The sequence below is a fragment of the Mus musculus genome, chromosome 3 (assembly GCF_000001635.26).
Source record: "Mus musculus strain C57BL/6J chromosome 3, GRCm38.p6 C57BL/6J".
Taxonomy (NCBI): domain Eukaryota; kingdom Metazoa; phylum Chordata; class Mammalia; order Rodentia; family Muridae; genus Mus; species Mus musculus.
Genome location: NC_000069.6, coordinates 51,472,028 through 51,497,997, shown reverse-complemented (window position 1 = coordinate 51,497,997; position 25,970 = coordinate 51,472,028). Strand labels below are relative to the sequence as shown.

General features: G+C 43.7%; 2 protein-coding genes across 2 annotated transcripts in view; both read right to left on the bottom strand.

Annotated features, from left to right (window-relative positions):
- Window positions 1–1,769: 1,769 nt before the first annotated feature.
- On the bottom strand, window positions 1,770–14,032 carry Rab33b (RAB33B, member RAS oncogene family). The gene is made up of 2 exons (NM_016858.2): window positions 13,418–14,032; window positions 1,770–4,642 (listed from the first exon to the last, which is right to left on the bottom strand). Exons 1-2 carry the CDS (start codon window positions 13,664–13,666, stop codon window positions 4,202–4,204), a joined length of 690 nt encoding a protein of 229 aa, NP_058554.1. The 5' UTR covers window positions 13,667–14,032; the 3' UTR covers window positions 1,770–4,201.
- Window positions 14,033–22,012: 7,980 nt separating this feature from the next.
- Window positions 22,013–25,970, bottom strand: part of Naa15 (N(alpha)-acetyltransferase 15, NatA auxiliary subunit) — a 59,970-nt gene continuing 56,012 nt past the window's right edge. Inside the window, exon 20 of the mRNA NM_053089.3 lies at window positions 22,013–25,398. Within this exon, the coding sequence (NP_444319.3) occupies window positions 25,198–25,398 (201 nt within the window). The 3' untranslated portion in view covers window positions 22,013–25,197. The remainder of the gene's footprint in view (window positions 25,399–25,970) is intronic.

Genomic DNA, 25,970 nt, shown 5'->3' with positions numbered 1-25,970 from the left:
TTTACATTTCAAATGTTATACCCTTTCCCAGTTTCCCCCCTTCCCGGGAACCCCCTATCCCATCCTCCCTCCTCCTGCTTCTATGAGGGTGTTCCTCTACCCACTGACCCAAACCCACCTCCCCACCCTCGATTCCCCTACACTGGGGCATCTATTGAGCCTTCATAGAACCAAGGGCCTCTCCTCCCATTGATGCCTGACAAGGCCGTCCTCTGCAACATGTGCAGCTGGAGCCATGTTTACTCCTTTGTCGATGGCTTAACCCCTGGGAGCTCTGGGGGTGGGGGTGGGTCTAGTCAGTTGATATTGTTCTTCCTATGGGGTTGCAAACCCCCATATTTACTCTTAAAATTGTGCACCTCTCCATGAGCCAAATCAGTGTGCGCATGCATGAGTGCATGCAGGTATGTGTGGTAATTGTTTACTGAGAGCAGTCAACATGTCGAAGGCAATGTTAAAGTAAATAGCCACCATATATGCTGGAAACAACAGGTACAGATAGGTTGATAAGGTATGAGGTTTGGAGTGCTCCTGTGGATCACTTAAGGTCAGGAGTATCCTCCCTTGTAAACCAGTTAAAGAGTTCTGTAGAGAACATGTTCCCTCATTTTCCCATACCGTGTTTCCTGTGCTGGTCAATAGATACAGAGTCAAGCTCTCTGCTAGGAACAAGCACAACACACAGGCAACACAGGGCAAGCAAGGGGGTAGATCAGACTCCGACAACATATGGGCTACGGACAGGCCAGAAATTACAACCTACAGATGGAAGACGCACATAGAGAAATGAAGCAGTCAAAGTTGGGCTCTCTTGGTCAACCTACTCCAAGAGAAGTATGATTTATTCCTTAAATTCCTTAATGTGACATCCATGCATTTACCTCATTTGGGGTGTGTGTGTGTGTGTGTGTGTGTGTATGTGTGTGAGTTTATGTCATGTGTATGCAGGTGCCTGTGAGGCCCAGAAGAAGGCATCAGATCACCCAAAGCTGTAGTTACACGTGGCTGTGAGGCACCCAAAATAGGTGCTGGGAACTTAACCTAGATCCTCTAGAAAAACAAGCACTACTAACCACTGAGCCATTTCTCCAGCCCCTTACCTACACTTTAAGCTCTTCAAAGACAGTTCGATTTGTTTATACAATTCCACAGCATACAACCACTGGGGGGGCACACAGTAGGAATTTGGCAAACATTGGACAGACAAGATTACTTCAATAAACCAAGTAAATTAAAATAGCACGTGCCAGTTCTAGCAAATCTAGGACATGGCCAACTGAGGATCCAGAGGACCCAAGTTAAGATCCCATGTCGGGTGTCTCCTGGTGACCTGATGTCCTCTTCTGAGCTCCACAAGCTCCCTCCTACATACATGTCTGAAGGACAGGGCCAGTTGGTGAATATCTGATTAAGACAGCTATCTCTGGATGCAAGTTAGCATTTGAATACAACAGTAACTTAGATAACACAAACTGACTAACAGCTACCTCTGCCCTGTCCAGCAGGGTCTAGATGCAGTCTTGTACCTGACTCACACTCTTCCTTCTCCATCTCTAGTTACCTGTGCTCACTCAGCTAAGTCCACACCAGCCATTTTTAGCACATGTGCTGTCTGCACTGAGTATTCTTGAGAATCCCTTAGGTTTTAACTTTGGGTTTGGTTTTAGTCATCTGTATCAACTTCAATGGTTGGGAATCCCTAATCCAAAAACTCTCAATCCAAAATCTGAAAGGTTTTGAATAGACTAAATATCAGATTTGGGATTTTCTTTTTTTTTTTTTTTTTTAAAGATTTATTTATTTATTATATGTAAGTACATTGTAGCTGTCTTCAGACACTCCAGAAGAGGGAGTCAGATCTCGTTACGGATGGTTGTGAGCCACCATGTGGTTGCTGGGATTTGAACTCTGGACCTTCGGAAGAGCAGTCAGGTGCTCTTACCCACTGAGCCATCTCACCAGCCCCAGATTTGGGATTTTCAAATGAACGAACTGTAGGCCGTACATATTTTCTGAAAACCACAGTAGACAGGAAGAAGTACGTTCTTTAATTTTACATTCAACCCAGAAAACCAAAGAAAGAAACGCTTCCTCGTGGCAAAGATGATTTATTGTACGTTATGGGAGAAGTGTTAAAGGTGGCGCTGTTTCACAGCAAAACTATCATCCTTGTTGGGAGAACATCAAAGAGGTGTACACTGTCAACCAACCACAACAGACGCCAGAGGAGTTTGCTTTGCTGTTCACAAATTAAGATTTTTTTTCCTAAAACGTGACACTTTCCATTAAATGTCAGCCAAAATAAAATCACAGATGTACAAAATGTGTGATTTGTGCTTAAAAAAGTAACAAGATGTCACCTCACCATCATTTTGAAAGTAATATCAATAGTCTATAAAGTGCGTTATAAGCCCAAGCGCCTTGGACCACATCTAAAGGGGTTGTCCTTGCTCACCTGGGTTGTATCTTTTTCAAATAAAAAACTAAAACTAAAGTGATAGGTCGTTACAAATGAGTTACAAATATGTTTTGATTAATAAATACTAAAATGAAAAAATTATGCTTTTCACAGAATTGTAAGAATGCTCATTAAGAAAAGTTACATTAAAAAGAAAAATGACTAATTAACAGTTCTGTACTGAAACAGTCCAGAAGAAAACCACAGAGGTACTTAGAGAACAGATCAGCTCCCCCCACCCTCGGTGTACAGAACGTGGAAGAACAATGACCAGATGTTCCTCCGTACAAACATCTGCAGCCACCCGTCACTACCGCCATTTTGTGTCACCAGGAAAACAGTTCACAAGTCAGCATTCATTTAGACAGAAGACAACCTTTAATCTTTAATTGTAGCATGATTAAGAAAGATGTATTGGGCTAGTCCTGGTGACAGAAGCCTTTAACTCCCAGCAGCTGGAGGAAGAGGCAGGTCGGTATCTGTAAGTCTGAGGCCACCCCTGTCCCAGGCCAGTCAGGCCCACAAAGAGAGACCTTCTATTAAAAAAAAGAAAAAAAGAAGGAACCAAAGAAAGATCTTTCTAACTACAAAGAAAGCCAATCTGGGTCCTAATCTTCATTTCATTGTATTTACTGAATTAATATTTAAATTGTACAATCATCCCTTAAGTTACTTTCACTTAGTTTATTAAATAGAACAATTTTGCTTTCATAAATGAACTGTCCAGTTGGGACCATCAGAATAATGAAACAAGAATCTGAAACTAGGTTGGGTTATGTTTGTTTCCCACATTATGAAAATATTTAAGTAAGACATTATTTTGGCTTCATTTCCTCTAAAATTGGCAAGGGTTGCAAGCTGTCACAAAGAGGATGTGCGGACTTAGGCTGAGCACAGCTTACACACCACTCTGCTAAGACCTTCATATGTAAACGTGCTATTTCCTTTGTGCAAAGTTTTAAACTCAAACTACAAGTACTTAGGGCAAAAAAAAAAAATCTTTCTAAACCATTTCTTTCATCATTGAGGGACAGGTAAGATATTTTTCAATACTTAACTCATTTTTTATACCAAGGAACAGTTTGCTTTACCAATTTTTATACCAAGGCCATAAAATTCACGCATGTCAAAACCTCATCCAACAATACAATTACAGGAACATACATACAGAACCCAGCCAAATGGATGCTGACTGAAATCAGCTCCGAGTCACCCAACTGACTGTGACTGGGAACAGAGGACAAGGGGCACCAGAATATTTGATATTCTGATTAAATGTCATGGCTAAAGTAAACTCCTGTTACAACTGCTTGCTTTCTTTTGATTAGTTTTTAGTGCTTAAAGACAGAGTAATTAAAGCACCCTATTAGCTTGCGGCTCGCTCCAGCTGCTCTGCATGTGTGCACTACCCAGCATGGCTTCTGCTGCTCCAGGGACCCAGAGAGGAAGAGGACCAACCATTTAAGGTCCATCATGCTCACTTGAAGCTGCTGCTTCTGGCTGGAGCTGGAAAGATGGCCCCGGTAGTCTTCATTTTCAATCCCCACTGTAAAGCGGCCTTTTCCATGTGCTGTCTCAGTGACAAACTTGATTGAGAGGATGCAAAATACAAAAGGCATCATAACAACGATAACAGCAGAATGATCTACTACAGTTAGGATTTACTCTTACGAACTTCATCACTGTCACACTTCCCAATCATCTCTTCAGGTAAGTCAGACCCGCAATGGCCACACCTATGACTCAGCACCAGCAAGTCACCGCAGGCTTGGTCTCAGGTTTCAGGCTAATTCTGTTATCAGGCAGCTGGCTAAGCATCAATGGCTTGTGGCTCTTTAGCTTATGAGCTAAGGTCATGAATATAGCTTCTACGTGGTCATTATCATTGGGGTTTTTAGCAGAGGTCTCAAACAAAGGCATACTGTGTGTGTCAGCAAACTTCTGTGCCAAGTCTGTGGGCACCTGAATGGCGCTTCTCAAGTCACATTTATTTCCCACCAGAATTCGAGGTATGTCGTTCGCCAGCAAGTGCTGTTTGCATTCCTCTATCCAAGCCGGCAGGCTGTGGAAGCTGGCCATGTTGGTCATGTCATACACAAAGACGACAGCATGCACATTCCTGTAGTAGTGCTGGACCATGCTCTTCCTGAACCGCTCCTGCCCTGCCGTGTCCCACAACTGGATCTGGAGAGGAAAACAGAAAGCAAAGTCGACAAGCTCAGTCCAATGGCACAAACAGAGCAACTCAGCCACTGTTCCTGCCCGTAACACCTCTCCGCTCTCTGGCCCGTCTTTACCTGCAGGGTCCACGCTTCATAATCCTAGTCTAGTCACAATGTGACTACTAAATACAGATTATAAATCTGAACAGGTATGGGCTTTTAAAATGTTTTTAAAAATCACTGCGGGAAAAGGATACAACACACAAAAACCATTTAGAATACCTATGGCCTAGTGCTATGAGAGGCCCATGCTGAGTCAAATGTACTGGGATTAAAAGCAGTTTTAGTTTTTTTATCCCGTGTGCACACAGGTGCACACACGCCATGCTGAATGCATGCAGGTCAGAGATCAGCTCAGGAGTTGGTTGTCCACTGACCTGTGGGATGCAGAAATCAAGTACCTCTGACCTCTGGGCCTTCCTTCCATGGAGCCCTCAGTTTAGACTTTTACACCTGCCAGTTCTTTAAATCCAAATCTCTTTATTTTATCTTTATTTATTTATTTATTTTAAGGTAGGGTCTTACTGTATAGTCCTCAGTGGCCTGGAACGCTCTCTATAGACCAGGGTAGCCTCACACTCCCCGATTCAGCTGCCTCTGCCTCCTGAGTTCTAAGGTTAAAAGCATACACCACCATGCCCGGCATCTTCATTGTCTTAGTAGTCTTCCTGTTTCCTAACATGAGCCTAATTTTATTGAAGGTAGAAATATACGGTATTATAAATCATTCTCATATTTTCTTGGCACTTTGGGAGACCCAGCAGCAGAATTGGTGTCAATTACATGCAACCAGCTTTCCCAGGAAGAGGGCATCCCATGAAAGCTACTGTCTTTCAGGCCCGGGGAGAAGGTACCGTGTTTGCTGGCAAATCTGAGGACTGAGTTCTGTCGCCAGCACTCACGGCAGGTGGTGCGCCAGTCACCCCTGTACCCCACCCCAGCAGTGGAGGTGTGAGGACAGGAGGGACTCTGGAGTATGCAGGCCAGTCAGACTAACTGGACTGATCAGTTTCCAGTGAGAGACCCTGTCCCCAAAACTAAGGTAGAGAGTGACTGAGGAAGAACTATAACCTCCACGCACAGCTGCACACACAATCACAAACACACACAAGGACAGCAGTTAAAACATGTCCCATGTCACAGCTCAGCCTGCCCCTTGCTGCCTGACAGCAGGCATTTATAGGAGTAAAACCAGCCTCACAAGGAGAGCAGAGAGCAGAGGTAAACGTGAGCCTGGCATCATACCTCGGGCCAGCACAGAACTGCTACCTTGGGACTCACTTTTATAAAATGTTTTTTAAATTTAGAGAGGATGTCTTTTGAACCATGAGTGGGTCCTAGGAACTGATTCAGAATTTGTCAGATAAGATCCTAATGAACCCTCCTATCCTGGCGTGGCGGAGCACACCTTTCATCCAAGCAGAGGCAAGTGGATCTTTGTGCGTTCCAGGACAGCCAGAGCTACATGACAAGGACCTGTATCAAACATAGGTATCTGAATCCTGTATTCAGGGCTGGCAAGACTGCTCAGGCGTGGAAAGGTGCTTGCTACCTTGCCTGACAACCTTAATTCAATCCCAGGACCCATACTGTGGAAGGAGCAAACCACCTCCCGGAAGTCATCCTTTGACTTCCATAGGCATGTGTGCATCCATGCATGTGTGCACAAGTATGCACGTGCATGTGCGCGCGCACACACACACACACACACAAAATACATGCAATTTAAATTAAAGCATCTCAAAATAAATACAATTCAACGTTCCACCAAGCATACTGCTATCTGTGATTCTGTTACTCCAGAGACGGGGGCAGTGTATCAGGACTATCTGGAGTTTGAGACAAGCCTGTGCAACTGAGCAATACTCTGTTCTAAACTGTAAAGACTCAGAGGCTAGAGAGACAGCTCAGCAGATAAGAGCATTTGCTGCTCCTGTAGAGGGCTAGGATTTGGTTCACAACAGTCAGGAACTCTATCTAGTTCAGGGACCCCAGCATCCTCTTCTGGGCACCAGGCACACACATGGTACATAAAATAAATGAAAACTTACTTTAGAGGTGGACGCCCCACCTCACTTTCATGACCTCTGCTCCTGCGTTATCACCTCCGGTCACTGTAACTTGCCCCTGAGCCCTCTAGCATTGGCTTTACCCTCAACATTCACCTAGAGTTTTGTCCTTTGTCACCTTTCTTTTTTTTATATTTTTGGTTTTTCGAGACAGGGTTTCTCTATGTAGCCCTGGCTGTCCTGGAACTCATTTAGACCAGGCTAGCCTCTGGCCTTGAACTCAGAAATTCGCCTGCCTCTGCCTCTGCCTCCCAAGTGCTGAGATTAAAGGCGTGCACCACCACTGCCCTGCCTTTGCCACCTTTCTTTTCATTGGCTTTTTTTTTTTTTTTCTTTTTAAAATCATTTGAATTTGGGATTTCCAGGGTAACCTACCTCAAAACTGACCTGTTTGCACAACTTAACACTTGGGCCTGAGCTCCTCCTGCATGGATCGGGAGCTGTTACCAGACTCAAACCGGTCTTGCCTGACAGTCTTCCCATACAATGAGATGATGGTTTGGTGGAGGCTAAGGGGGTTTACACAGAAGGACGCAGAATGGGTGGGATTCTCAAGAAAGAGACTCGGAATAACCACCTTGCAGGAAAATACAGGAGAGACATTTCTAGCCAGCAGTGGGAAACCAGCAAATGATTTGACTGGACTCTAAGATGCCTGAAAGAAGAGGGCAGTGTGCACCAGACAAAGGAAGGCTTGTGTTCACTGTTTTTAAATGAGAACTGGGCTGCTAACGAAGTTCGAAGCAGGTTTGGCTTTCCCCCAGTACTAAGGAGGAGAGCCATCATCCCGAACATGCCAGACAAGTACTCCATCACTGGACTTAGACCTCCATCCCCCCAAGGACAGGGTTAAAGACAGAGTTTTAGCTAGGGTTTTGATGATGGGAGTAACAGGAGAAACTGCAGTGTGAAGCTAGCTGGATTGAGGAAGTAAAAGATAGAGATTACAGCTGGATGACCCGGTAGGTCCTGAACTTTATGTGATTTTCATTTACCATGAAATCTCATTCTTTCCTCCAACCACATGAAGCAGTGCTGGGGTGTAGCTTAGGGAGCAGAGCACTGGCCTGAGCAGCATGTATGGAAAAGCCTTGGGTTCCGCCCCAGCACAGAAAATGATACAAAAATTATTTAGATTGCATTAAAAAAAAGTAGAGGGCTGGATAGATGACTCTGCGGTTAAGAGCACTGACTGCTTTTCCAGAGGTCCTGAGTTCAAATCCCAGCACCCTCATGGTGGCTCACAACCATCTGTAATGGGATCTGATGCCCTAATCTAGTGTGTCTGAAAGCAGCTACAGTGTATTCGTATAAATAAAAATAAATAAATAATATTTTAAAAGTACAGCATTTAGCCAGGCGGTGGTGGTACACGCCTTTAATCCCAGCACTTGGGAGGCAGAGGCAGGCGGAATTCTGAGTTCGAGGCCAGCCTGGTCTACAAAATGAGTTACAGGACAGCCAGGGCTATACAGAGAAACTCTGTCTCGAAAAAACAAAACAAAACAAAACAAAACAAAAAGTAGAGCATTTGACTCTCACAGTTTGCTACTCCTTACACCATGTTATCATTCTTTGTGCTTAATAAAATATCTATTTTATCAATTATTACTCTTTAAATATTTGATCTAAGGAGAAACCATATCTTGATTGTTTCTCCATAGTTAAAATTACTATCTTGGGCTGGAGAGATGGCTCAGTGGTTAAGAGCACTGACTGTTCTTCCGAAGGTCCTGAGTTCAAATCCCAGCAACCACATGGTGGCTCACAACTATCCGTAATGAGATCTGACGCTCTCTTCTGGGGTGTCTGAAGACAGCTACAGTGTATTTACATATAATAAATAAATAAATCTTTAAAAAAATTACTATCTTGTTTTTAACATAGTGAACTCTCACTCTTTTGTCTATAGACACCAGCCCTGATATGTTTAAGTAGTGACGTCGGATCAATGAGGAGATCTGGGTTAAATCTCAGGATATCAGGCTATACTCAGGTATCTGCCATGGCCAAATGACTGCTGAGAGGTATGCAGCAAGACATCGGGAAGGGGCATATGGATAAGACCGGGAGAACCAATCTCAAAGTCAAATGCATTTTTATTTAAGGAATTAAGTTTTATTCAGCTGCCAACATTCTGTGAACAAGATTTTCTCTTGCATTTATATGTATCTAGCACTCAGAAATCAATTAGCAAGTACAGGCTTTGTGGGAGATCTGGTTTCTTTCTCTCCGTGTATGTTTAGACAGGCTCTCACTTAGCTGTCGTGGAATTGAAGAAGACTCTTTTTAAGGCTACCAGACTGATGGCGGCCGTGGACACACAGCTCAACTGCCCAGTGGCATAGCCTGAGTTCTTTTCAAACAATTCCAAGAGTGCTAGGATTAGGTGTGCTACCATGCCTGGCTCTTTTGTTTTGTTTTGAGACAAAGAGGCTCTCAATGCACTAAGTAGTCGGGCTAGCCTTCAACTCAAGGCTATACTCCTGCCTCAGCCTCACATTATGTAGCTCTGGTAGGCCTATAACTCACATACATGCCTATCTACGCTTCCTGAATGCTGAGAATAAAGGCACGCACCATCAGACTCTGCTTAGGAAAGGTTTTACAGACTTTTTATATACACAGGGGTGGGGAGAGAGCTTAGATTTATATGTACACAGTTCCATCAGCATAGACATGTCCTGGACTCCATCCCTAGCACTGCACAAACCAGGTGTGCCTGCCTGCAATCCCAGCGCCCAGGAGGTAAAGACAGGAGGTTCATGAGTGCAAGGTAGGGCTGGGGATATAAGTTCCACTTTCAGAGAGGCCCTGTCTCAAAAAACACAGCAGTAGAGAGCAATTGAGGGAGACATGTAACATCAACCTCTGGCCTCTACATACATGTGCATGAACATGTGCATGAACATGTGCACACTCACACAAAAATGTACATAAACTGTGTGTATGTTTATGTGTGTCTGTGTTTGAGACAGGGTCTCACTGTTTGCTAGATGGCCTAGAACTTGCTGTGTAGACCAGGCTGACCTCAATCTCAGATCTGCCTGCCTCTGCTTCGTGAGTGTTGGGACTGAAGATGGATACCACCACACCCAGCTCTGGAACCATAACCATTATGTGAGATTTTTTGTTTGTTTGTTTTCAAAAAAGAAAGTACATCCTTTATTCTAAGCCAGCGACTGACTTAAAAATCAGATCCTATGTGTAAGGGACTATTCCTAATACCCATTCGCCGCCGCCGCCGCCACCACCACCATTTTTTTATTTAATGTAATTTTTTGGTTGTTCAAGAGAGGATTTCTGTATAGCCCTGGATGTCCTGGAATTCTCTTTGTCAGTGGTTCTCAACCTTCCTAATGCTGTGACCCTTAAATACATTTCCTCATGCTGTAGTGACCCCCAACCATAAAATATTCTCATTGCTACTTCTTAACCGTAATTTTGTTATTGTCATGCATTGTACTGTAAATAACTGTGTTTTCTTTTTTTTTTTTTTTTTTTGGTTTTTCGAGACAGGGTTTCTCTGTGTAGCCCTGGCTGTCCTGGAACTCACTTTGTAGACCAGGCTGGTCTCGAACTCAGAAATCCGCCTGCCTCTGCCTCCCGAGTGCTTGGATTAAAGGCTTATGCCACTACACCCAGCATAACTGTGTTTTCTGATGGCCTTAGTTGACCCCAGGGAAAGGGTCTCTCAACCCCAAATGGGGTTGCAACCCACAGGCAGAGAACCACTGCACTAGAAGACCAGGCTGGCCTCAGACTCAGAGATCCGCCTACCCCTGTCTCCCAAGTGCTGGGATTGAAGGCAGAAGCAGGTCAACTTCAGTGAGTTAGAACCCAACTGTGGTGCAAAGAGGGTTCCAGGACAGCCAGGGCTGCAGAGCACAGGAGGATGGTCTCTACATTTATTCATTAATTAAAATATTCAGAAAAGCAAAAGCAAAGCAAAACAAAAAGCCCGACACAGCACCCATACCCTTAGAGAATGGAGGCCCGACACAGCACCCATACCCTTAGAGAATGGAGGCCCGACACAGCACCCATACCCTTAGAGAATGGAGGCCCGACACAGTGCCCATACCCTTAGAGAATGGAGGCCCGACACAGCACCCATACCCTTAGAGAATGGAGGTTCATTTGGTTCACAGCTTTATAGGTAGGAAAACCCTCCCACTAACCCATTAATCCATAAATGAGATTAATTCACTAATCTATGAACTAATCCCTTAACCAGTCCACAGATTAGTGTAATTAATCTATGAAGGGATTAACCCAATCATAAGTCTGAAGGACCCAATCACCTCCCAAATGTCCCACCTCCAAGTCTCATTATTTAGGAGCTTGGGAATTATATTCCCAACAAGTGAACTTGAGAGACAAATCCATGCCATAGCATCACTGGCTCACACTTGCACCTGGGCTAACTGGGCAACTTTCCCCACAACTGCTGACCCCCAAAAGACACACACACCAGAAGCTTTCCCGCCTCCACAGGCTTCTACACTATACTGGCTGGGTTTGTGCCAACTTGGCACAAGCTAGAGTCATCAAGAGAAGTTGAGAAAAATGCCTCCAAGACACCCAGCTGTAAGGCATTTTCACACTTAGTGACCAATGGACGAGGGCCCAACCTATTGTGGGTGGTGCTGGTATCCTGGGAAGTACAGGGAGGCAAGCTGGCCAAACCAGGGGAAGCAAGCCTGTAAGTAGCACCCATCCATGGTCTCTGCATCTGCTCCTGCCTCCAGGTTCCTGCCCTGTGTGAGTTCCTGTCCTGACTTCCTTCAGTGGTGAACAGTGATGTGGAAGTGTAAACCAAGCCCGGAGTGGTGGCGCACGCCTTTGATCCCAGCACTCGGGAGGCAGAGGCAGGCGAATTTCTGAGTTCGAGGCCAGCCTGGTCTACAAAGTGAGTTCCAGGACAGCCAGGGCTACACAGAGAAACCCTGTCTGGAAAAAAAAAAAAAAAAAGAAAAGAAAAAGAAAGAAAGGAAAGAAAGTGCTTGCCAAGCTAAATTTGTACCCTTGGCACCTGTACAACTGTGATCCCAGCCCTGATCCTAGTCCTAGTCAGTCTCATGGAACCAGTGTGCTCCAGATTCGTTGAGGAGACTACCTCAAAACAGTAAAGCTAGAGAGCACCCGAGGAAGACTCCTGACATCAATCCCTAGAGCCTAGACTTACCTCACTCACATACACACATACTCATGCACACCTGTGCATGCACACACATAAAATAAAGGCAAATTTAAAAGCAAAGGGGCCCAGAGAAGGGTTGATCTCTTAAATAAGATGATTTGCCCTTTATTGTTCCTGGGGTAAAAGTAAAACTCTTTGAGGAAAGGGTGAGTATAGAAACGGAAACACGACGCCTCAAGGGAAGAAGGGGAGGAGGGGCAAATCAAACCTCTTCTGAGTAGACTGATGTAGGAGACTGCAATGTAAAACAGTTGCTTAAGGGGGTGGGTGGTCCCAGGTTTCATATGTGGGGAGGGGGGCAGTTTGTAGTCTCCCTGGTTGTCCTGGGACTAACTATATACACCAGACTGCCTTGAACGCACAGAAATCCACTTGCCTCTATCTCCCAGAATACTAGAGTTAAAGACACGGGTGCTCCCCCCCCACACACACACCTCCATCTCATATGTTTTAAGGAGTAGTATTAAGTAACCCTTAGTAGTTTCGCAACAGTGCCGAGGTTTACAGCATCAGGAGGCCCCTGACTTGTCAAGGATCATTATTCTGCAGTTGAGGAACCCAACCCTTCAGAATCCCAACCTGGCTGCCTTAGACTTCCTACTATGATTACAAAGTCTCAGTAGCTACCTGGGAGAGGGTCTGTTTTTGCAACAAGAGATATGATGTTGGCAAACCACCTAAGAACCATCACATATAAATGCCTCAATGAGAAAACAGATTTTTTTCCCCCTAGATAAATTGGTTATCATACAGAAAACGCCTCAAAGGCAACAGGTTTTACTCCCACAATACTTAGCATCTGTGCAATGCTCAAAAGAATTCCTAGATATAACGGAGGTTTTGTTGTTGTTGTTGTTGTTGTTGTTGTTAAATTGGGGTGTTTGAGGTTTGTTTGGTTGAGACAGGGTTTCTCTGTGTATTCTGTCTATCCAGGAGAGCCCTGTCTATCCTGGAACTAATTAGACCACGCTGATCTCAAACACAGAGATCCTGGTCTCTGTGAGAGTGCTGAGATTTAAGAAGTGTTCCCCCAGGCCCGACTTATAACGGAATTTTCTATGCTTGAAAAATTTCTGAGTTTCTTCCGGTTATACCCCACCACCACCACCACCCAGATTCCCAGCCCAAAACTCTCACTCAAGCAATGGGGGTGGGAGTGGGGGGGTGACCGCCCCCTACACCTCTGTCACTCAAAGTGTGGTCGGTCCACAGACTCATTGCATGTGCGTTATAGGGGAGCTTATCAAATCAGAACGTGCTTTTTTGAAAAACAAGAAGTCCCAGGTAAACCTGATGTACATTAGAGGTGGAGGAACAATGCCTCAGAAGTTTGATAGATACAAACACACTTTCCCACGCCATGGGGCGCACCGCACACTCCTGCCCAGACCCAGGGTGAGGTCCCGACACCTGCCAAGAAGGAGCGGCACTCCGCTGAGACAGCGTCCCCGCCCCACCGGCTCACCTTGATGCGCTCTCCATCAATATCCACGGCTCGCTCTCGGAAGTCCACCCCGATCGTGGCCTCGGTGCGGTCGGGGAAGCGGCCGGCGCAGAAGCGGTAAGTCAGGCACGTCTTGCCCACGTTCGAGTCGCCGATCACTATGATCTTGAAGATGCGGGAGCGGGCGGGAGGCAAACACCCAGACGCCCCTGACACCGCACAGCTGGACGAGAAGCTGACCTCCAGCGACGACTCCATCTCCGAAGTCATCCTCCCGCCCCGCCCCGAGCTGAGCCGGAGCACAGAAGCCGCGGGAATGACGCCACGCCAGCGACAGCGCTCCCTAGCAGTGACAAACGACGCCCAACTCCCCACAGCCCGCGGGCACCGCGGCGCGCGTGCGCGAGCAGCCCCTGCCCACCCAGGTGTGGCGCCCCGCTAAGGCCCCGGCGCACGCGCAGTAGGCCTCCGCCAGTCGGTGCGGTGTACCTGGAAAGATGCGTCGGCGCTCCCTGGCTGGACTGCGGCTCAGAAGGTCCGCCCGAGGGACCTCTATGTGCCGCGCTCCAGCCTTCTGACCGCCTCGCCACGTCCGAGGTTCCCGAGCTCTGGAGGAAGCTGCGCAGCCCCCGGGGGCGGGGAGAGAGAGAGAGACAGCGGAGAGGAAGGAGGCGCGGCCCGGCTGTGGTCTCGCGAGAGGCGGCGGCGCAGTGGCGTCGTGGCCGCCTGGTCGCAGCCGGGGTTGGGGCTTGGAGTTGGGCTCTGAGCATCCCCTGTGCTCACCGCTTCCTCCGGGCCTCCGTGGAGCGGGGCGGAACGGCGTGGGCAGGAGGGTGAGAGGCTACTCAGCTCCTGAACCTGATCTTGGCCGTAGAGACTCTCCTCTACCTCTGCCTTCCCGGTGCTGCAATGAAAAGTGTACACTACCACGACCCGCTCAGTTTGTTTTGTAAAAGAGACAAATTGTTTTCGGCTGGTTTGAGCAACACAAGTCTTAAATCTCTGTGATTCTCTTCAACTCCATAGAGTTCCAGGACAGCCAGGTCTCCTTGAGGCAGGATCTCTCAGTCAAACCCAGAGCTCATTCCATAGAGCTAGTCTTGGTAGCTAACTTGCTCTGGGGATTCTGTCTCCATCTTCCAAGGTAGGAATTACAGGAGGTCTTCCATGCCTGCTCAGCATTGCCTTGGGTTCTGGGGATCCAAATTTAGAACCATCTCCTTATTCCCTTCTTTCCTATCCAGCCCCCCCCCCCCAGGATTTTCATATTGTAGCTAAAGCTGGCCTAGAACCTCACTGTGTATCCAGGCTGGCTCTGATTTTTGTGGGAATCCTGTCTTAGTCTCCTGAATACTAGGGTTACAGGTGTGAGACTATGCCTGGCTGAATGTTACCATTGGTTTAAAATTAAAAATAAGTACCACTTAAGCTGAATGTAATACCACATGCCTATAATCCCAGTACTGAGAAGGCTGGAACAGTATGTTAGTGGTTACATGGAGACGTTTTGGAGTCAACTCTGAAGGATCTGACATGTTAACTTTGTAAGTCAACAAGTTCCAGTGCCAGTTGATGAACTGTCAATGAAACTCCTAGGTGAGAAAGAAAAGGCACCTTCTCAGAGAGGCAGAGTATACCCCATTCCCCAAGTGATGCCATGAGGCCAAGGTGATGTCTGTCCGATGTAAGTGGTAGCATTACAGGAAATGCTCTGCAGGAAACGGGTATTTCATAAATGGTCTCTGAATCTGTCCAGCTTCATCCAGAAGAGTGATGGTGCCTTTTCTCATCCTGGAGACCAAACAAGACTCCCCCTAGAACAAGAAGAAAAAAATATTTTTTATCACGCAAAAAACGATTGCTATACAAATATCCCTAGAAAAGAGCCCAGGAAGAAAGCTGTTGATCACTTTGCCTGAATTTACAGACATGAGACAAATGAGAATTAACCTCCATTAAATGGTTAATAGTTCATGAGATAATTTCACCATCTGTGTGCAGTGTTGGCAGCATTTTTCCTAGGAGGACTGAGATTTCCCGCATTCTTTGAATGCTTAGTAATTGGGCTTACATCCTGGGCATTTTAAACATTTCATTTTGAGACTTGGGTCCTATTGAAGTTCCATTGAAAATGTAGAACTGCATGATATAATAGTACATGCTGAGGCAGGAGGATAATCATGATTCAAGTTCAGCCTGGCTGCTGCCATGATGATCATGGACTAACCCTCTGAAAATGTAAGCAAGCCCCCAATTAAATGCTTTATTTTCTAAGTTGTCTTGGTCATGGTGTTTCGCTATAGCAATAGAAGAATAACTAAGACAGAGGCCTTCTTTCTCTCCCACTAAGGAAAAATGCTTATATTTAACACAATGAACATTCTTTCACTTGAGTGGAAATGAGTGGACATGGATGCTTGAATAGACTCTCTAAATCTCGTCAGTGCATAGCACTTCTGTAAAGCAACTCTGTGTGCTCTCAGGAAACACCTGGCCCTTGGGCTTTTTCTGCCTCCATGGGAGACCCGAGGCATGAAGAAGTGATACAAGGAACTGTACTGTTTATAAACATTTTGGTGTTGCACTGTGGGACATTGTGGTTGGGCCCTGGTTACTCCTTCCAGAAATAAGACTCAGACTCAAAATATATCTGCAAATATCTTGGCCATATAGCTAGGTTCTTCTCTGATTAGATATAAATTAAAATATCCCGTTTATTCTAGCCTACATTCTGCCATGTGGCTGGTTACCTGTGCTCAGGTACCATGAGTTCATCCCGTCGTATCTTTCTGGCAAATCTTCCCACCTCCTTCTCTCCCAGAATTCTTTCTCCCAACTCTTAGTTCCTGCCTAAGCTGATAGTTTGTCAGCCAGGAAAGGTGGCACATAGCCATGATCCCGGGTCCGCAGAAGGATAAGGCAGGAGGATCTCAAGTTCAAAGTCAACCTGCTGAATGTAGCAGGAGCAGAGGCAGGGTGACTGCTGTGAGTTCAAGGCCAGCCTGGTTTATATACTGAGGTCCAGGACAGCCAGGACTACATAAAGATTCTCTCTCAAACAAGCAGTATACCTATTATGTCCTTATAATGCCAAATAAAAAATAAATATGTATATGTTAAAAAAAAAAAAGAAAACTCAGTGGTAAGCCATTTACCTAACAAGGCCCTGCATTGATCCCCAGTACCCTTAAAATCTCAACAATTCTCTTAGGATAACATTTATGAATGACTAAACTTGTTTTTGGTTTTTTTTTTTTCTACAGTAGATATATATAGTGAAAAAGTGATTTCTCCAAAATAGGATGCTGGGTATGGCTGTTAAACTGTTCACTGGTGCCCTCTGGTGGCTACACAGGGAGAATGCACTCTTTTCCATGAGCCATTTTTAGTAACATAAAGAGTAATACTGGAGCTGATGGTAGAGTACATCTTAGCATCTGTGAGGCACATTTGATCTCTAGCACCAGAAGTAGTTATTTTGAAAAGTCACTTAATTACAACTATCATTTTATAGTTGATAAATATAAAAGTCAGAGCTGGGCATGGTGGCACACGCCTTTAAACCGAGCACTAGGGAGGTAGAGGCAGGCGGATTTCTGAGTTTGAGGCCAGCCTGGTCTACAAAGTGAGTTCCAGGACAGCCAGGGCTACACAGAGAAACCCTGTCTCGAAAAACCATACACACACACACACACACACACACACACACACTACACATATACATACATATGTGTACACACACACATATATATATATATATATATATATATATATATATATATATATCTCAAAAATCTTAAGACACTTTTTCTGCTTCAACTGGGACATAGCTCAGTTGGGAGAGTGCCTACTTAGCATACGCAAAGCTCTGGGTTCAACTTGTAGAGCTTCATAAAACTGGGTGTGGTGGTGCACTCTAATCCCAACCCTTGGGAGATGGAGTTGGGACACCAGACTTTCAGGAGCATCCTCTCTGAATTCTACACCATTTCTCCAGCAAACCTCTCTTCATACTTCTTTCCTGCTGCAACTATCTTTCCTCTTTACAACCCCCCTTCTTCATGTATTTCTTCAACTGGGTACAAATCATTCCTTCTGGGCTATTATGTATCAGTTACATTCCACTTTTCCTTTTGGTTTAAATCTATGTACAATTACAGTACGTATATACGTGCTGATGAGTGTGTACCGTGTGTGCACCCAGATTGATGACAGAGATCAATGTCAGGTATCCTCTATCAATCTCAATCCTTTGGGGTGTGGAGAGAACGTTTCTCAGAGATCCTTGTCTGTTCTGGAACTTGCTATGTAGAGCAGGCCTGCTTCTGTCTCCCAAGTGCTGGAACTAAACCCAGGTCCTCTAGAAGAACAGTCAGTGTTCTTAACCACTGAGCCATCTCTCCAGCCCCTATCTTATTTTTTGAATTACATATCTGTGTGCATGTGTGTGAGGAGCCACATCACAACATACACATGGATATCAGTGGAGTTCCACCATATGAGTCCCAGGTCAGCACTCGATGTCTGAGGCCCTCACCTGGAGCTACTTCACCAGCCTGAGTGCTGAAGACAAGGTCTCTGTATCAGGCCATCCGGCCAGCACCCCAGGAATCCTCTCACCTCTATGGCCAGCACCCCAGGAATCCTCTCACCTCTATGGCCAGCATCCCAGGGATCCTCTAATCTCTAACTCCCAAAGGCTGAAATTCTAAGTGAGCCTGAGTTCTATGTAGGTGCAGGGGCATGAACTCAGGTGCTCAGGCTTGCTTGGCAAGACTTTACCAAGATAGCCAATTTCCCCAGCTCCATGGAAGGCAATTCTTAATTAAGTTTTGCTAATTTACTCATTTTAGCTACAGAACTTTACATAGTTCAATTTATCCATTCCTATTTAGACATTCTTGTGTTACTGGATTGGGGGTGGGGGTGGGATTTGGTTTTGTTTTGTTTGTGTAGCCCTGGTTGTTCATTCTGTAGATCAGGCTGGCCTTGAACTCAAAGATTGTTGGAATTAAAAGCATTCAATATAACCGCCCAGCAACACTCTTGTATTTTATACAAATATAATTTGTAAAAGTTAAAATTTGTAGGGTATCAAGGAAAGAATTATAAACTGCTTCCTTAAATATTGGCCTAGTGAGCCATAGCAGGCGATAATGACGAGGAATAATGAAAATAGCAATACTGACAAGAATAACCTTGTTTACTCTACATTGGGCTACAGTGGGAAAAAAAAGTTAAAAGTTATATCTAAATGTTTGACCTAGAAATTTTTAGTACAGTGTCTGAGACATGAGTCAGTCTGTAACCTGATTCTAACTTACCTGCAGGCTGCTGCAACAACTCCATTATACTGCTGTGGTATGAAACCTTTAGAGTTTGTGCTGTTACTTGGCAATTGAGTCACAGGATCAAAGAAAATAATCTTACTAATTCTGGACCTTCTGTGAAGGCAGATCGAAAATGGAGACCTCCAGGTGTACCATGGTGAGGAATAATATAAACTCTAGAGAGGCAAGAAATAGTTTCAATCCTGCTTCTTTTTTAATAAACACTAACCAGCAGAAAACATCCCAGATACAACTGAGGCTGAGTGACAAAATTATCTACCTTTTAATAACTATAAATACCAGCTAGATTTTGGAGTCTTACCCAGAATGTTTGGTCAACACCCTCAGCAGGTAAATTTACTTGACGACTTTGGAACCTGTCAATCCTTTTACCAACGTTGGCTCTACTGCCAAAGTTCCTGGCACAATTCTCATAATAGGGATTCATTTATTTACAAGTAAATGCAATCTCGTAGTGAAAACAGTCAAATTCAGCTGTTTTTACAAGTACTGGATTGGTATTTAAAAGCCCAAGTATTTGTCCCTGTCCATTTAAAAGCGCTGTTGTCTAGGGGAAATTCAAAGTTGTTTCAATGACATAAAACTAACAGGTTGGCTTTTTCTTTGTTCTCTACTGGTGTCTCAGTACAGTAAACATGACTTATTGTGGATGGTAAACCAATCAGAAAGCTTAACAGTTAAAGTGATGTACAGGTGAACAGAAGACACGCATCATTAGTTGAAATCAACTCATGAGATCCAGAACACACTTTCAAAATCATGTTTATAGAGTTTTCCTGGGATTTGAATACAGGATCAGGGCTGAGTTTACAGTTTCAAGCACAACTGTGGACTAGAGCGGATGGCTGTGAATGACTCTCACTATGATGCTGAGAAGCTAAACAATCCTGCATACTAAGACTATAGATGTTAGGCTATTAAATAAAGAAAGGTCTAGGGATGTAGTATGCCTGTCACCAATGTCCTTAATATTCTTTGAAGAATTAGAAAACGAGTGGCATCCTTTGTAGTAAGTCAGTCCCACTAGGCATGGCAGTACCTAGGAAGTGCCTGCTTCAAGATGAGCTCATTCAATGCCAACCAGTATCACAACAATGGAAAAAATGAGAGATGGTACTTCCACCACCTGTATCCTACAAAGACACAACCATTTCTGATGAGCTATATAAGAGCAAAGATTAATGTGGAAAACATACTGATAAAGTCAATAAATATGATTATCTGTAGTATGCTGACATGATTATACAAGGCCAACAGATAGGACCAAGAAGATGACTCTTCTATAACCATAGCTAAGGTTTAGGAAATTTGAGTTTATGGATGACCTAAGTTCACAGTTATTGGTACCTCCTACATTCTGTGGGGGCAATTATAGTCGCACAAACCTCAACACGAGTTTGAATATCTATTACGCATCGCTCTTATCCTTGTCTAAGATTGCATAGGTTTACTACGTGGGTGAAGGCACTTGCCACAAGCCTGATGTTTTGAGTTCAAATCCTGGGACTCATACATGGGAGAAGAGAACGGACTACTGCAAAGTGTCTTGGACCTCCAAGTTTACACACAATGAAAAGAATTTTTAAAAATTAAAAATGGACTTACAGCCGGGCATGGTGGTGCACACCTTTAATTCCAGCACTGAGGGGCAGAGGCGAATGAATCTCTCTGTGAGTTTGAGACCAGCCTGTGAGTTCCAGGACAGCCAGGGCCATGCACAGAAACTGTCTGGGGGTTCAGGGTGGGGAAGACTTACAAGAATTTAAGCCAACACATTAGTCATGTAACTTTGTTAAGACATTTCACTCACAAAAATTCTAGCAAACAGAAAATGTTCAATGGACTGTTTAAAACTACAAAACAGACTGTTTTAAACTATAAAAACAAAAACAAGTGAAGCAGTTGGCTTATTCTTAGGTCCTTTTTAATGAATTTCTGAACAAGTGCTGAATACATGTTCCTAAATATGTCTATTGATCTCAGTTTTTAAAAACTAAGTTAAGGAAGGTAAGAATTATCAGTATCTGGTACTCCAGAGCCCAGGTGAATAGTCTCGTCACCATCTGCCTGAAGAGGTGACTTGATCATTTGGAAAGGTAACAGAGCAGCATAGGATTGGTTACTTGAGGGTAGAGCTCCTAAGAAGAGCCCGTTTGAAAGAACAATGTAGCCGTGTGTCCTGAAAAATCTGCAATTACAAAGTAAACAAGTGTTAAATTCACTCAGGACCAAACAGTGGAAAACCAGAGACAGCAGAGTCCCTGTGTCAGTGATGTACAGGTGAACAGAAGACACGCATCATTAGTTGAAATCAACTCATGAGATCCAGAACACACTTTCAAAATCATGTCATTCCTAAGTGAGAAGAAAGTTTGTCCTTAGGAAGGCCAGACCATCTTTACAATGAGACTACCAACATGTAGAAATAAGCCAACTGCATGAAATACAGGTTCTTAAAGTACAGACCAAGGCCTCACTTATGGGCAAGTGAAGTGTCTCCCAGGTGAAGGTGCCTTGCAGCTTGACTCTTGAAGCACTTGTAAAGGCTGGGTAAAGGTGGGAGGTGAGATATGATCTAGTTAAGTTGTCCTGACTTACACACAATGCACTCCCCACACATAGCACGTGTGTGCACACATAAGTTTTTTAAAGTCTTCATAGATAGGCATGGTACATGTGTTTAATCGCAGCACTCAGGAGGGAAAGGAAGGCTGACCTCTGTGTTGGAGGCCAGCAGGGGCTACACAGACCTCAGAATAGTTTGTTGCACTGGTAGTAACAGCCTTAAGTTTTCTATAAGCCTTTAAACAAAGGCTGTCATCTGGTTTTGGTAAATAAAACAGAGGTTATAACATCAGTAAATTCTAATTTATACCATACCAAACTTTTTCCTAAGCTATTCTTTCTTCTAGCTCTTATCCCAAGATGATGTTGCTGGAGGACCCACTGCATACACAAATAGCCGACTCCTGACTCCCACAGGCTTCGTCCCTGCTTTGCCTTTGCAGGGCAGCCCTCAAGTCCATCTCCCAAGTGCTGGGATTATATGCATGCACTCTCACACTCAGCACCCTTAGTTTTTTTGTGTGTGTTTTAAAAAATATTATGGGTATATCTTCACGGAAGTAGGCTCATTTTACTACATTTAGTAGAGAGTATATATACAAGACACCCTTTGTTAAGTAAAGCCTTCTTCAGAGCCTCCTACACACCACAGACTTTCCACAACCAGCTTATAGCTGCAGAAGGGAAAAGTGAAACTTGATAACCTTTTCCAAAAGCTTTTTATTGCTACAAGTTGTTCAATTTTCAACCAGCAGAAACTGAAACCATTTCTGCTTCCTATGGCGCAACACAGCCATTTCATGGGTTTGTGTCTTAGACTTAACAATGGGTTCAGCAAAGCTTAGACAACAGCAAAACGGTAGTAAGAATCCTTAAATGTAAGAACCAGGAGCACGATGCAGATAGGAAGACTCCTCCCATCAGGAAGGTCGACCTGCAGAATCCAAGGACAGTAATTATCTAAAATAACAAATGCCTAGCATTTTCAGTATTTCCCTTTTAGCTTTCCCCAAACAGATGCTATGCCCGGCAACAGAAAGTCTTACCAATTGATTAGAAAGGATGTGAGTTTGTCACAACACTCCATGGTTTTCTGAGCTCTTCATACATTCACAGCTTTCACTTCACAGCTGAGAGTAGTAGAGCATGCGGTACAATCACGGTGAAAAAACAGGGCCTCGTACGACCCAGAAAGCTTTCCAGCAACATCGGCACTACTTTTAGTCATGCTATTAGAGATCATTTTATTGTGCATAATAAATACAGGAAAAAATGGTGAAAATGTATGACTCACCTATCTAATTAAAGCTAAGTAAACTAAGCTCGTCAGATTGTAACTTTCAATGAGACATGACAGTAAGTGACTATGAAGAAAACAGAAGGCTCTTCACTTTCCTACATGAATACAGGCCGAGGGACCCTTCTTAGTAAAAGGGTTGATAACACCAGTTCTTAGCAATAAACATAAGGCACTTGTTTAGATTACAACATCACACTGCATTTTTCCAACTTGTTTATCTAACCCTGTTTTCCCCCACAGTATCACTGATAATTAACTGAATATCAACGGGGTAAATGTGAAATGATCCAGTTGAAATAAATATATACTCAGAGTAAAGTACAATGTTTTAGGTGAACCCAGTCAAGGTCCTGTGACACCAGACAATGTATCCACTGTCAAATAAACCTGAAAGAAAATAAAGATTTATTCAATAGTTCCAGTAAATTGGTTGGAATACAATATACATGACAGGAGTCTGACTCCTCTCGGGTGGCATCGGAATCGGAGTTCTGAGTACTTCTGAGTATTCATTCTAAGACAATCTACATCATTTAAACATTGTCAAGACAAACAGACAGATTTCATGGTGATATACAGTAGAATTTAAACAAATACACACGCGCGCGCGCGCGCGCACACACACACACACACACACACACCCCTACTATATGGCTGGTGCCTCCTCCAACACTGAATTAGTAGCGGACATACCACTAGTGTTTTTTCCAAACAACAGGAACCTTAGTTGCCACTCATAGGAGAAAAATTCGTAAAGTCTGCTCACTTTTTTTTGCCATCTGTTAAGATGTTCCTGAGACAGGGCCTGTGTAAGCACTGAAGTTCAGACTGGAAGTATCTTTGCATCACTAACCTGCTAGACTGGGATGTGGAATGCAGATCATGTACTATGAAATAAAAGGATCTGATCTTCTGAAAATTCCCTTTAGTGTATGTACTATGTATAACTAAAATACTACAAAAGTTCTATTTTATATACACTTAATTCATTGAACTTAATTGCTCAGACCTTGCAAACATAAAGAAATATTAAGCCTGAGGCTCGTTCTCAGTGTACAGGTTTGACTTGTTTAAGGCTCGGTTTCCCAATCCAAATGGTCATGTTTACTTTTCCTTTCTGATTTGAATTACATTCACAGGATCTGCCACCATCCTAGCCTCAGTGAAATCTGAACAAAGGAGCAGCATTCTGCTTAGTTCTGGAACTTTCCTGACACCACCACTTAGCCGGCTCTAAAAGCTCCCCTCTATACTAGCCCTACAGTGTGTTTCATTGCCTCTGGCTTGCAACCTCTGTTTCCACCTGTGCATTTCACAGAAGCCCAACTCAGGTTAGTGGAAATATTCACACAACTGTTTTTCAAAACAATTTATTGCATATTTGGTACCTTATGTTTGACAACAAAAAAAAAAAGAAATTACATTTGTAACTGCAGGAAAAAGAAGCTGGTCTGTTATTGAAAAAAAAATCTTGGGCCCTTTAAAAATTACAAAGTCTTGGGCTTGCCTGAAACAACTGAGCGAGAAATATATTCTTAGAAATGAAGGGCTTCAAGTATTACAAACCTGTGACACTGTGGAAAAGTTCCAGAGGTATCTAAACTGCAGCACTTTTCTGCATATCGTGAACAAGGCCTGCTGAGGTTTTAGCTATTAGTCTCTTCATCAGTCATAGAATGGTAGTCAGGAGTTCTGCTCTGTAACTTCAAGCCATGGTAGAGTTTTCTTTTTTCACTCTCAGGTGAAAAATTCATGCTTGCTAATTAGTTGGTGCCACATCACAGTGCATTTGGTTCTTGCATTACAGTTTTAACAAGTTTGGCCAAAACAATGCTAAAGGTTTGCATTGTTATTTTAGTTCTTCAAGTTTTAGTTAAATTGAGATTGTTCCAACTGGTTCCTTCGGTTAAAAACTGTGGTACAAGAACACCAAACTGATCATGTACAGTGAATTTTGGAAACACAACACACGTACTGAACACCTTCTAGGTTTCACTTAATCCGCTTGGTAGCTATGTGTCCCAGTCTCTACAACGTCAAGCATGTGTTGTAGACGGCTCTGTACACAGTGATTCACATTGCATACTTCCTATGGTCAATCACCAACCCCGTAACAGAATCAGGCAGATGCTAAAGCCCCAACAACTCTTTGTGCTCAGTGAAAGAATCCAGTGCTAAAACAGCATTTATTTATGCTGTCTGAGATATAGCAAAATCTCACAAGACAAATTTAAAGTAATATTTCTGCCACACACCTGCTATGTTAGCTGTTATAGCCTCCAGATTTTATATAAATTAGTTAAAAACATGGGAAGGGAAGGTAGGAATAGGATACGGATTTTTTTTTTCTTTTAAACCCCTCAATTTTAGCAGCTTTTAATTTTTTAAGAAACTGAACCTATATCCTGTAATGTTAGATATTTTATATATAGTTTTCAGCAGGATAAAAAACGTAAGACTATTTGAAGGCAAGAACATTTACTCCTCTCATTCTGTGTAAGTAAGAGCAATGCAGCAGGTGCGTGACAAAAATATTATACACTAGATATGGTCCAAAGTCATTCCATTTGCTTGTTTAATGATGTTCAGATTTCATTGGCCAGTTCTTCCGTTTCTGCAGAACTATCTCCGTTCACTGTGATCTTCATATCCTCTTCGTATCCAGGAGGCATGAAAGCCAAAGCATAAGGGAAAAGCTTATGACAACTTGCTCTGTAGGCTTCGGCAGCTTCTTTACAGTCTCCTAGGCTACCATCACACAAGGCTTCCAACACCTCCATGCAAGTCTAAAGAACAGAAAGGCTCATGTCACAACACAAGGCAGAAAACAGGTTCAACATCAACCATTTCCAAAACAAGAAAGAAACTCATAAAGAAGCTCATAAATTTCATTATGATGGTCTTCAAGGCACAGTTCAACCATTTCTTCATACATGGAGGGTAAATGCCAAAAAGAAAGAGACAAGAATATGAATATTTGATGATACACATAATGTATTTTAAAAAGTACTCTTTTTTAAAAAGTACTTTGAGCAAGCACACAACTTTATGAAATGACTTTACCTTAACCTAGCTTGGCCCTGCGTATAAATGTTAAATTACATTGCCAATGCCAATGTAAGCATATAGGCAAGCATATAGGCCACTTTACTTCCTTTCCTTCTTTTGCAAAAGCAATGTACCAGCAAAACCAAACACTAACCCTGAAATGGTAGCCCATGTTTAATCCCAGCACTTGTAAGCCACAGTCAGGCAGATCTTCCTGAGTTCAAGGCCAGCCTGGTCTACATAGTGAGTCTAGTCCAGCCAAGGCTACATAGTAAGGCCATTCCAACAACAACAACAAAATTAAACCCTG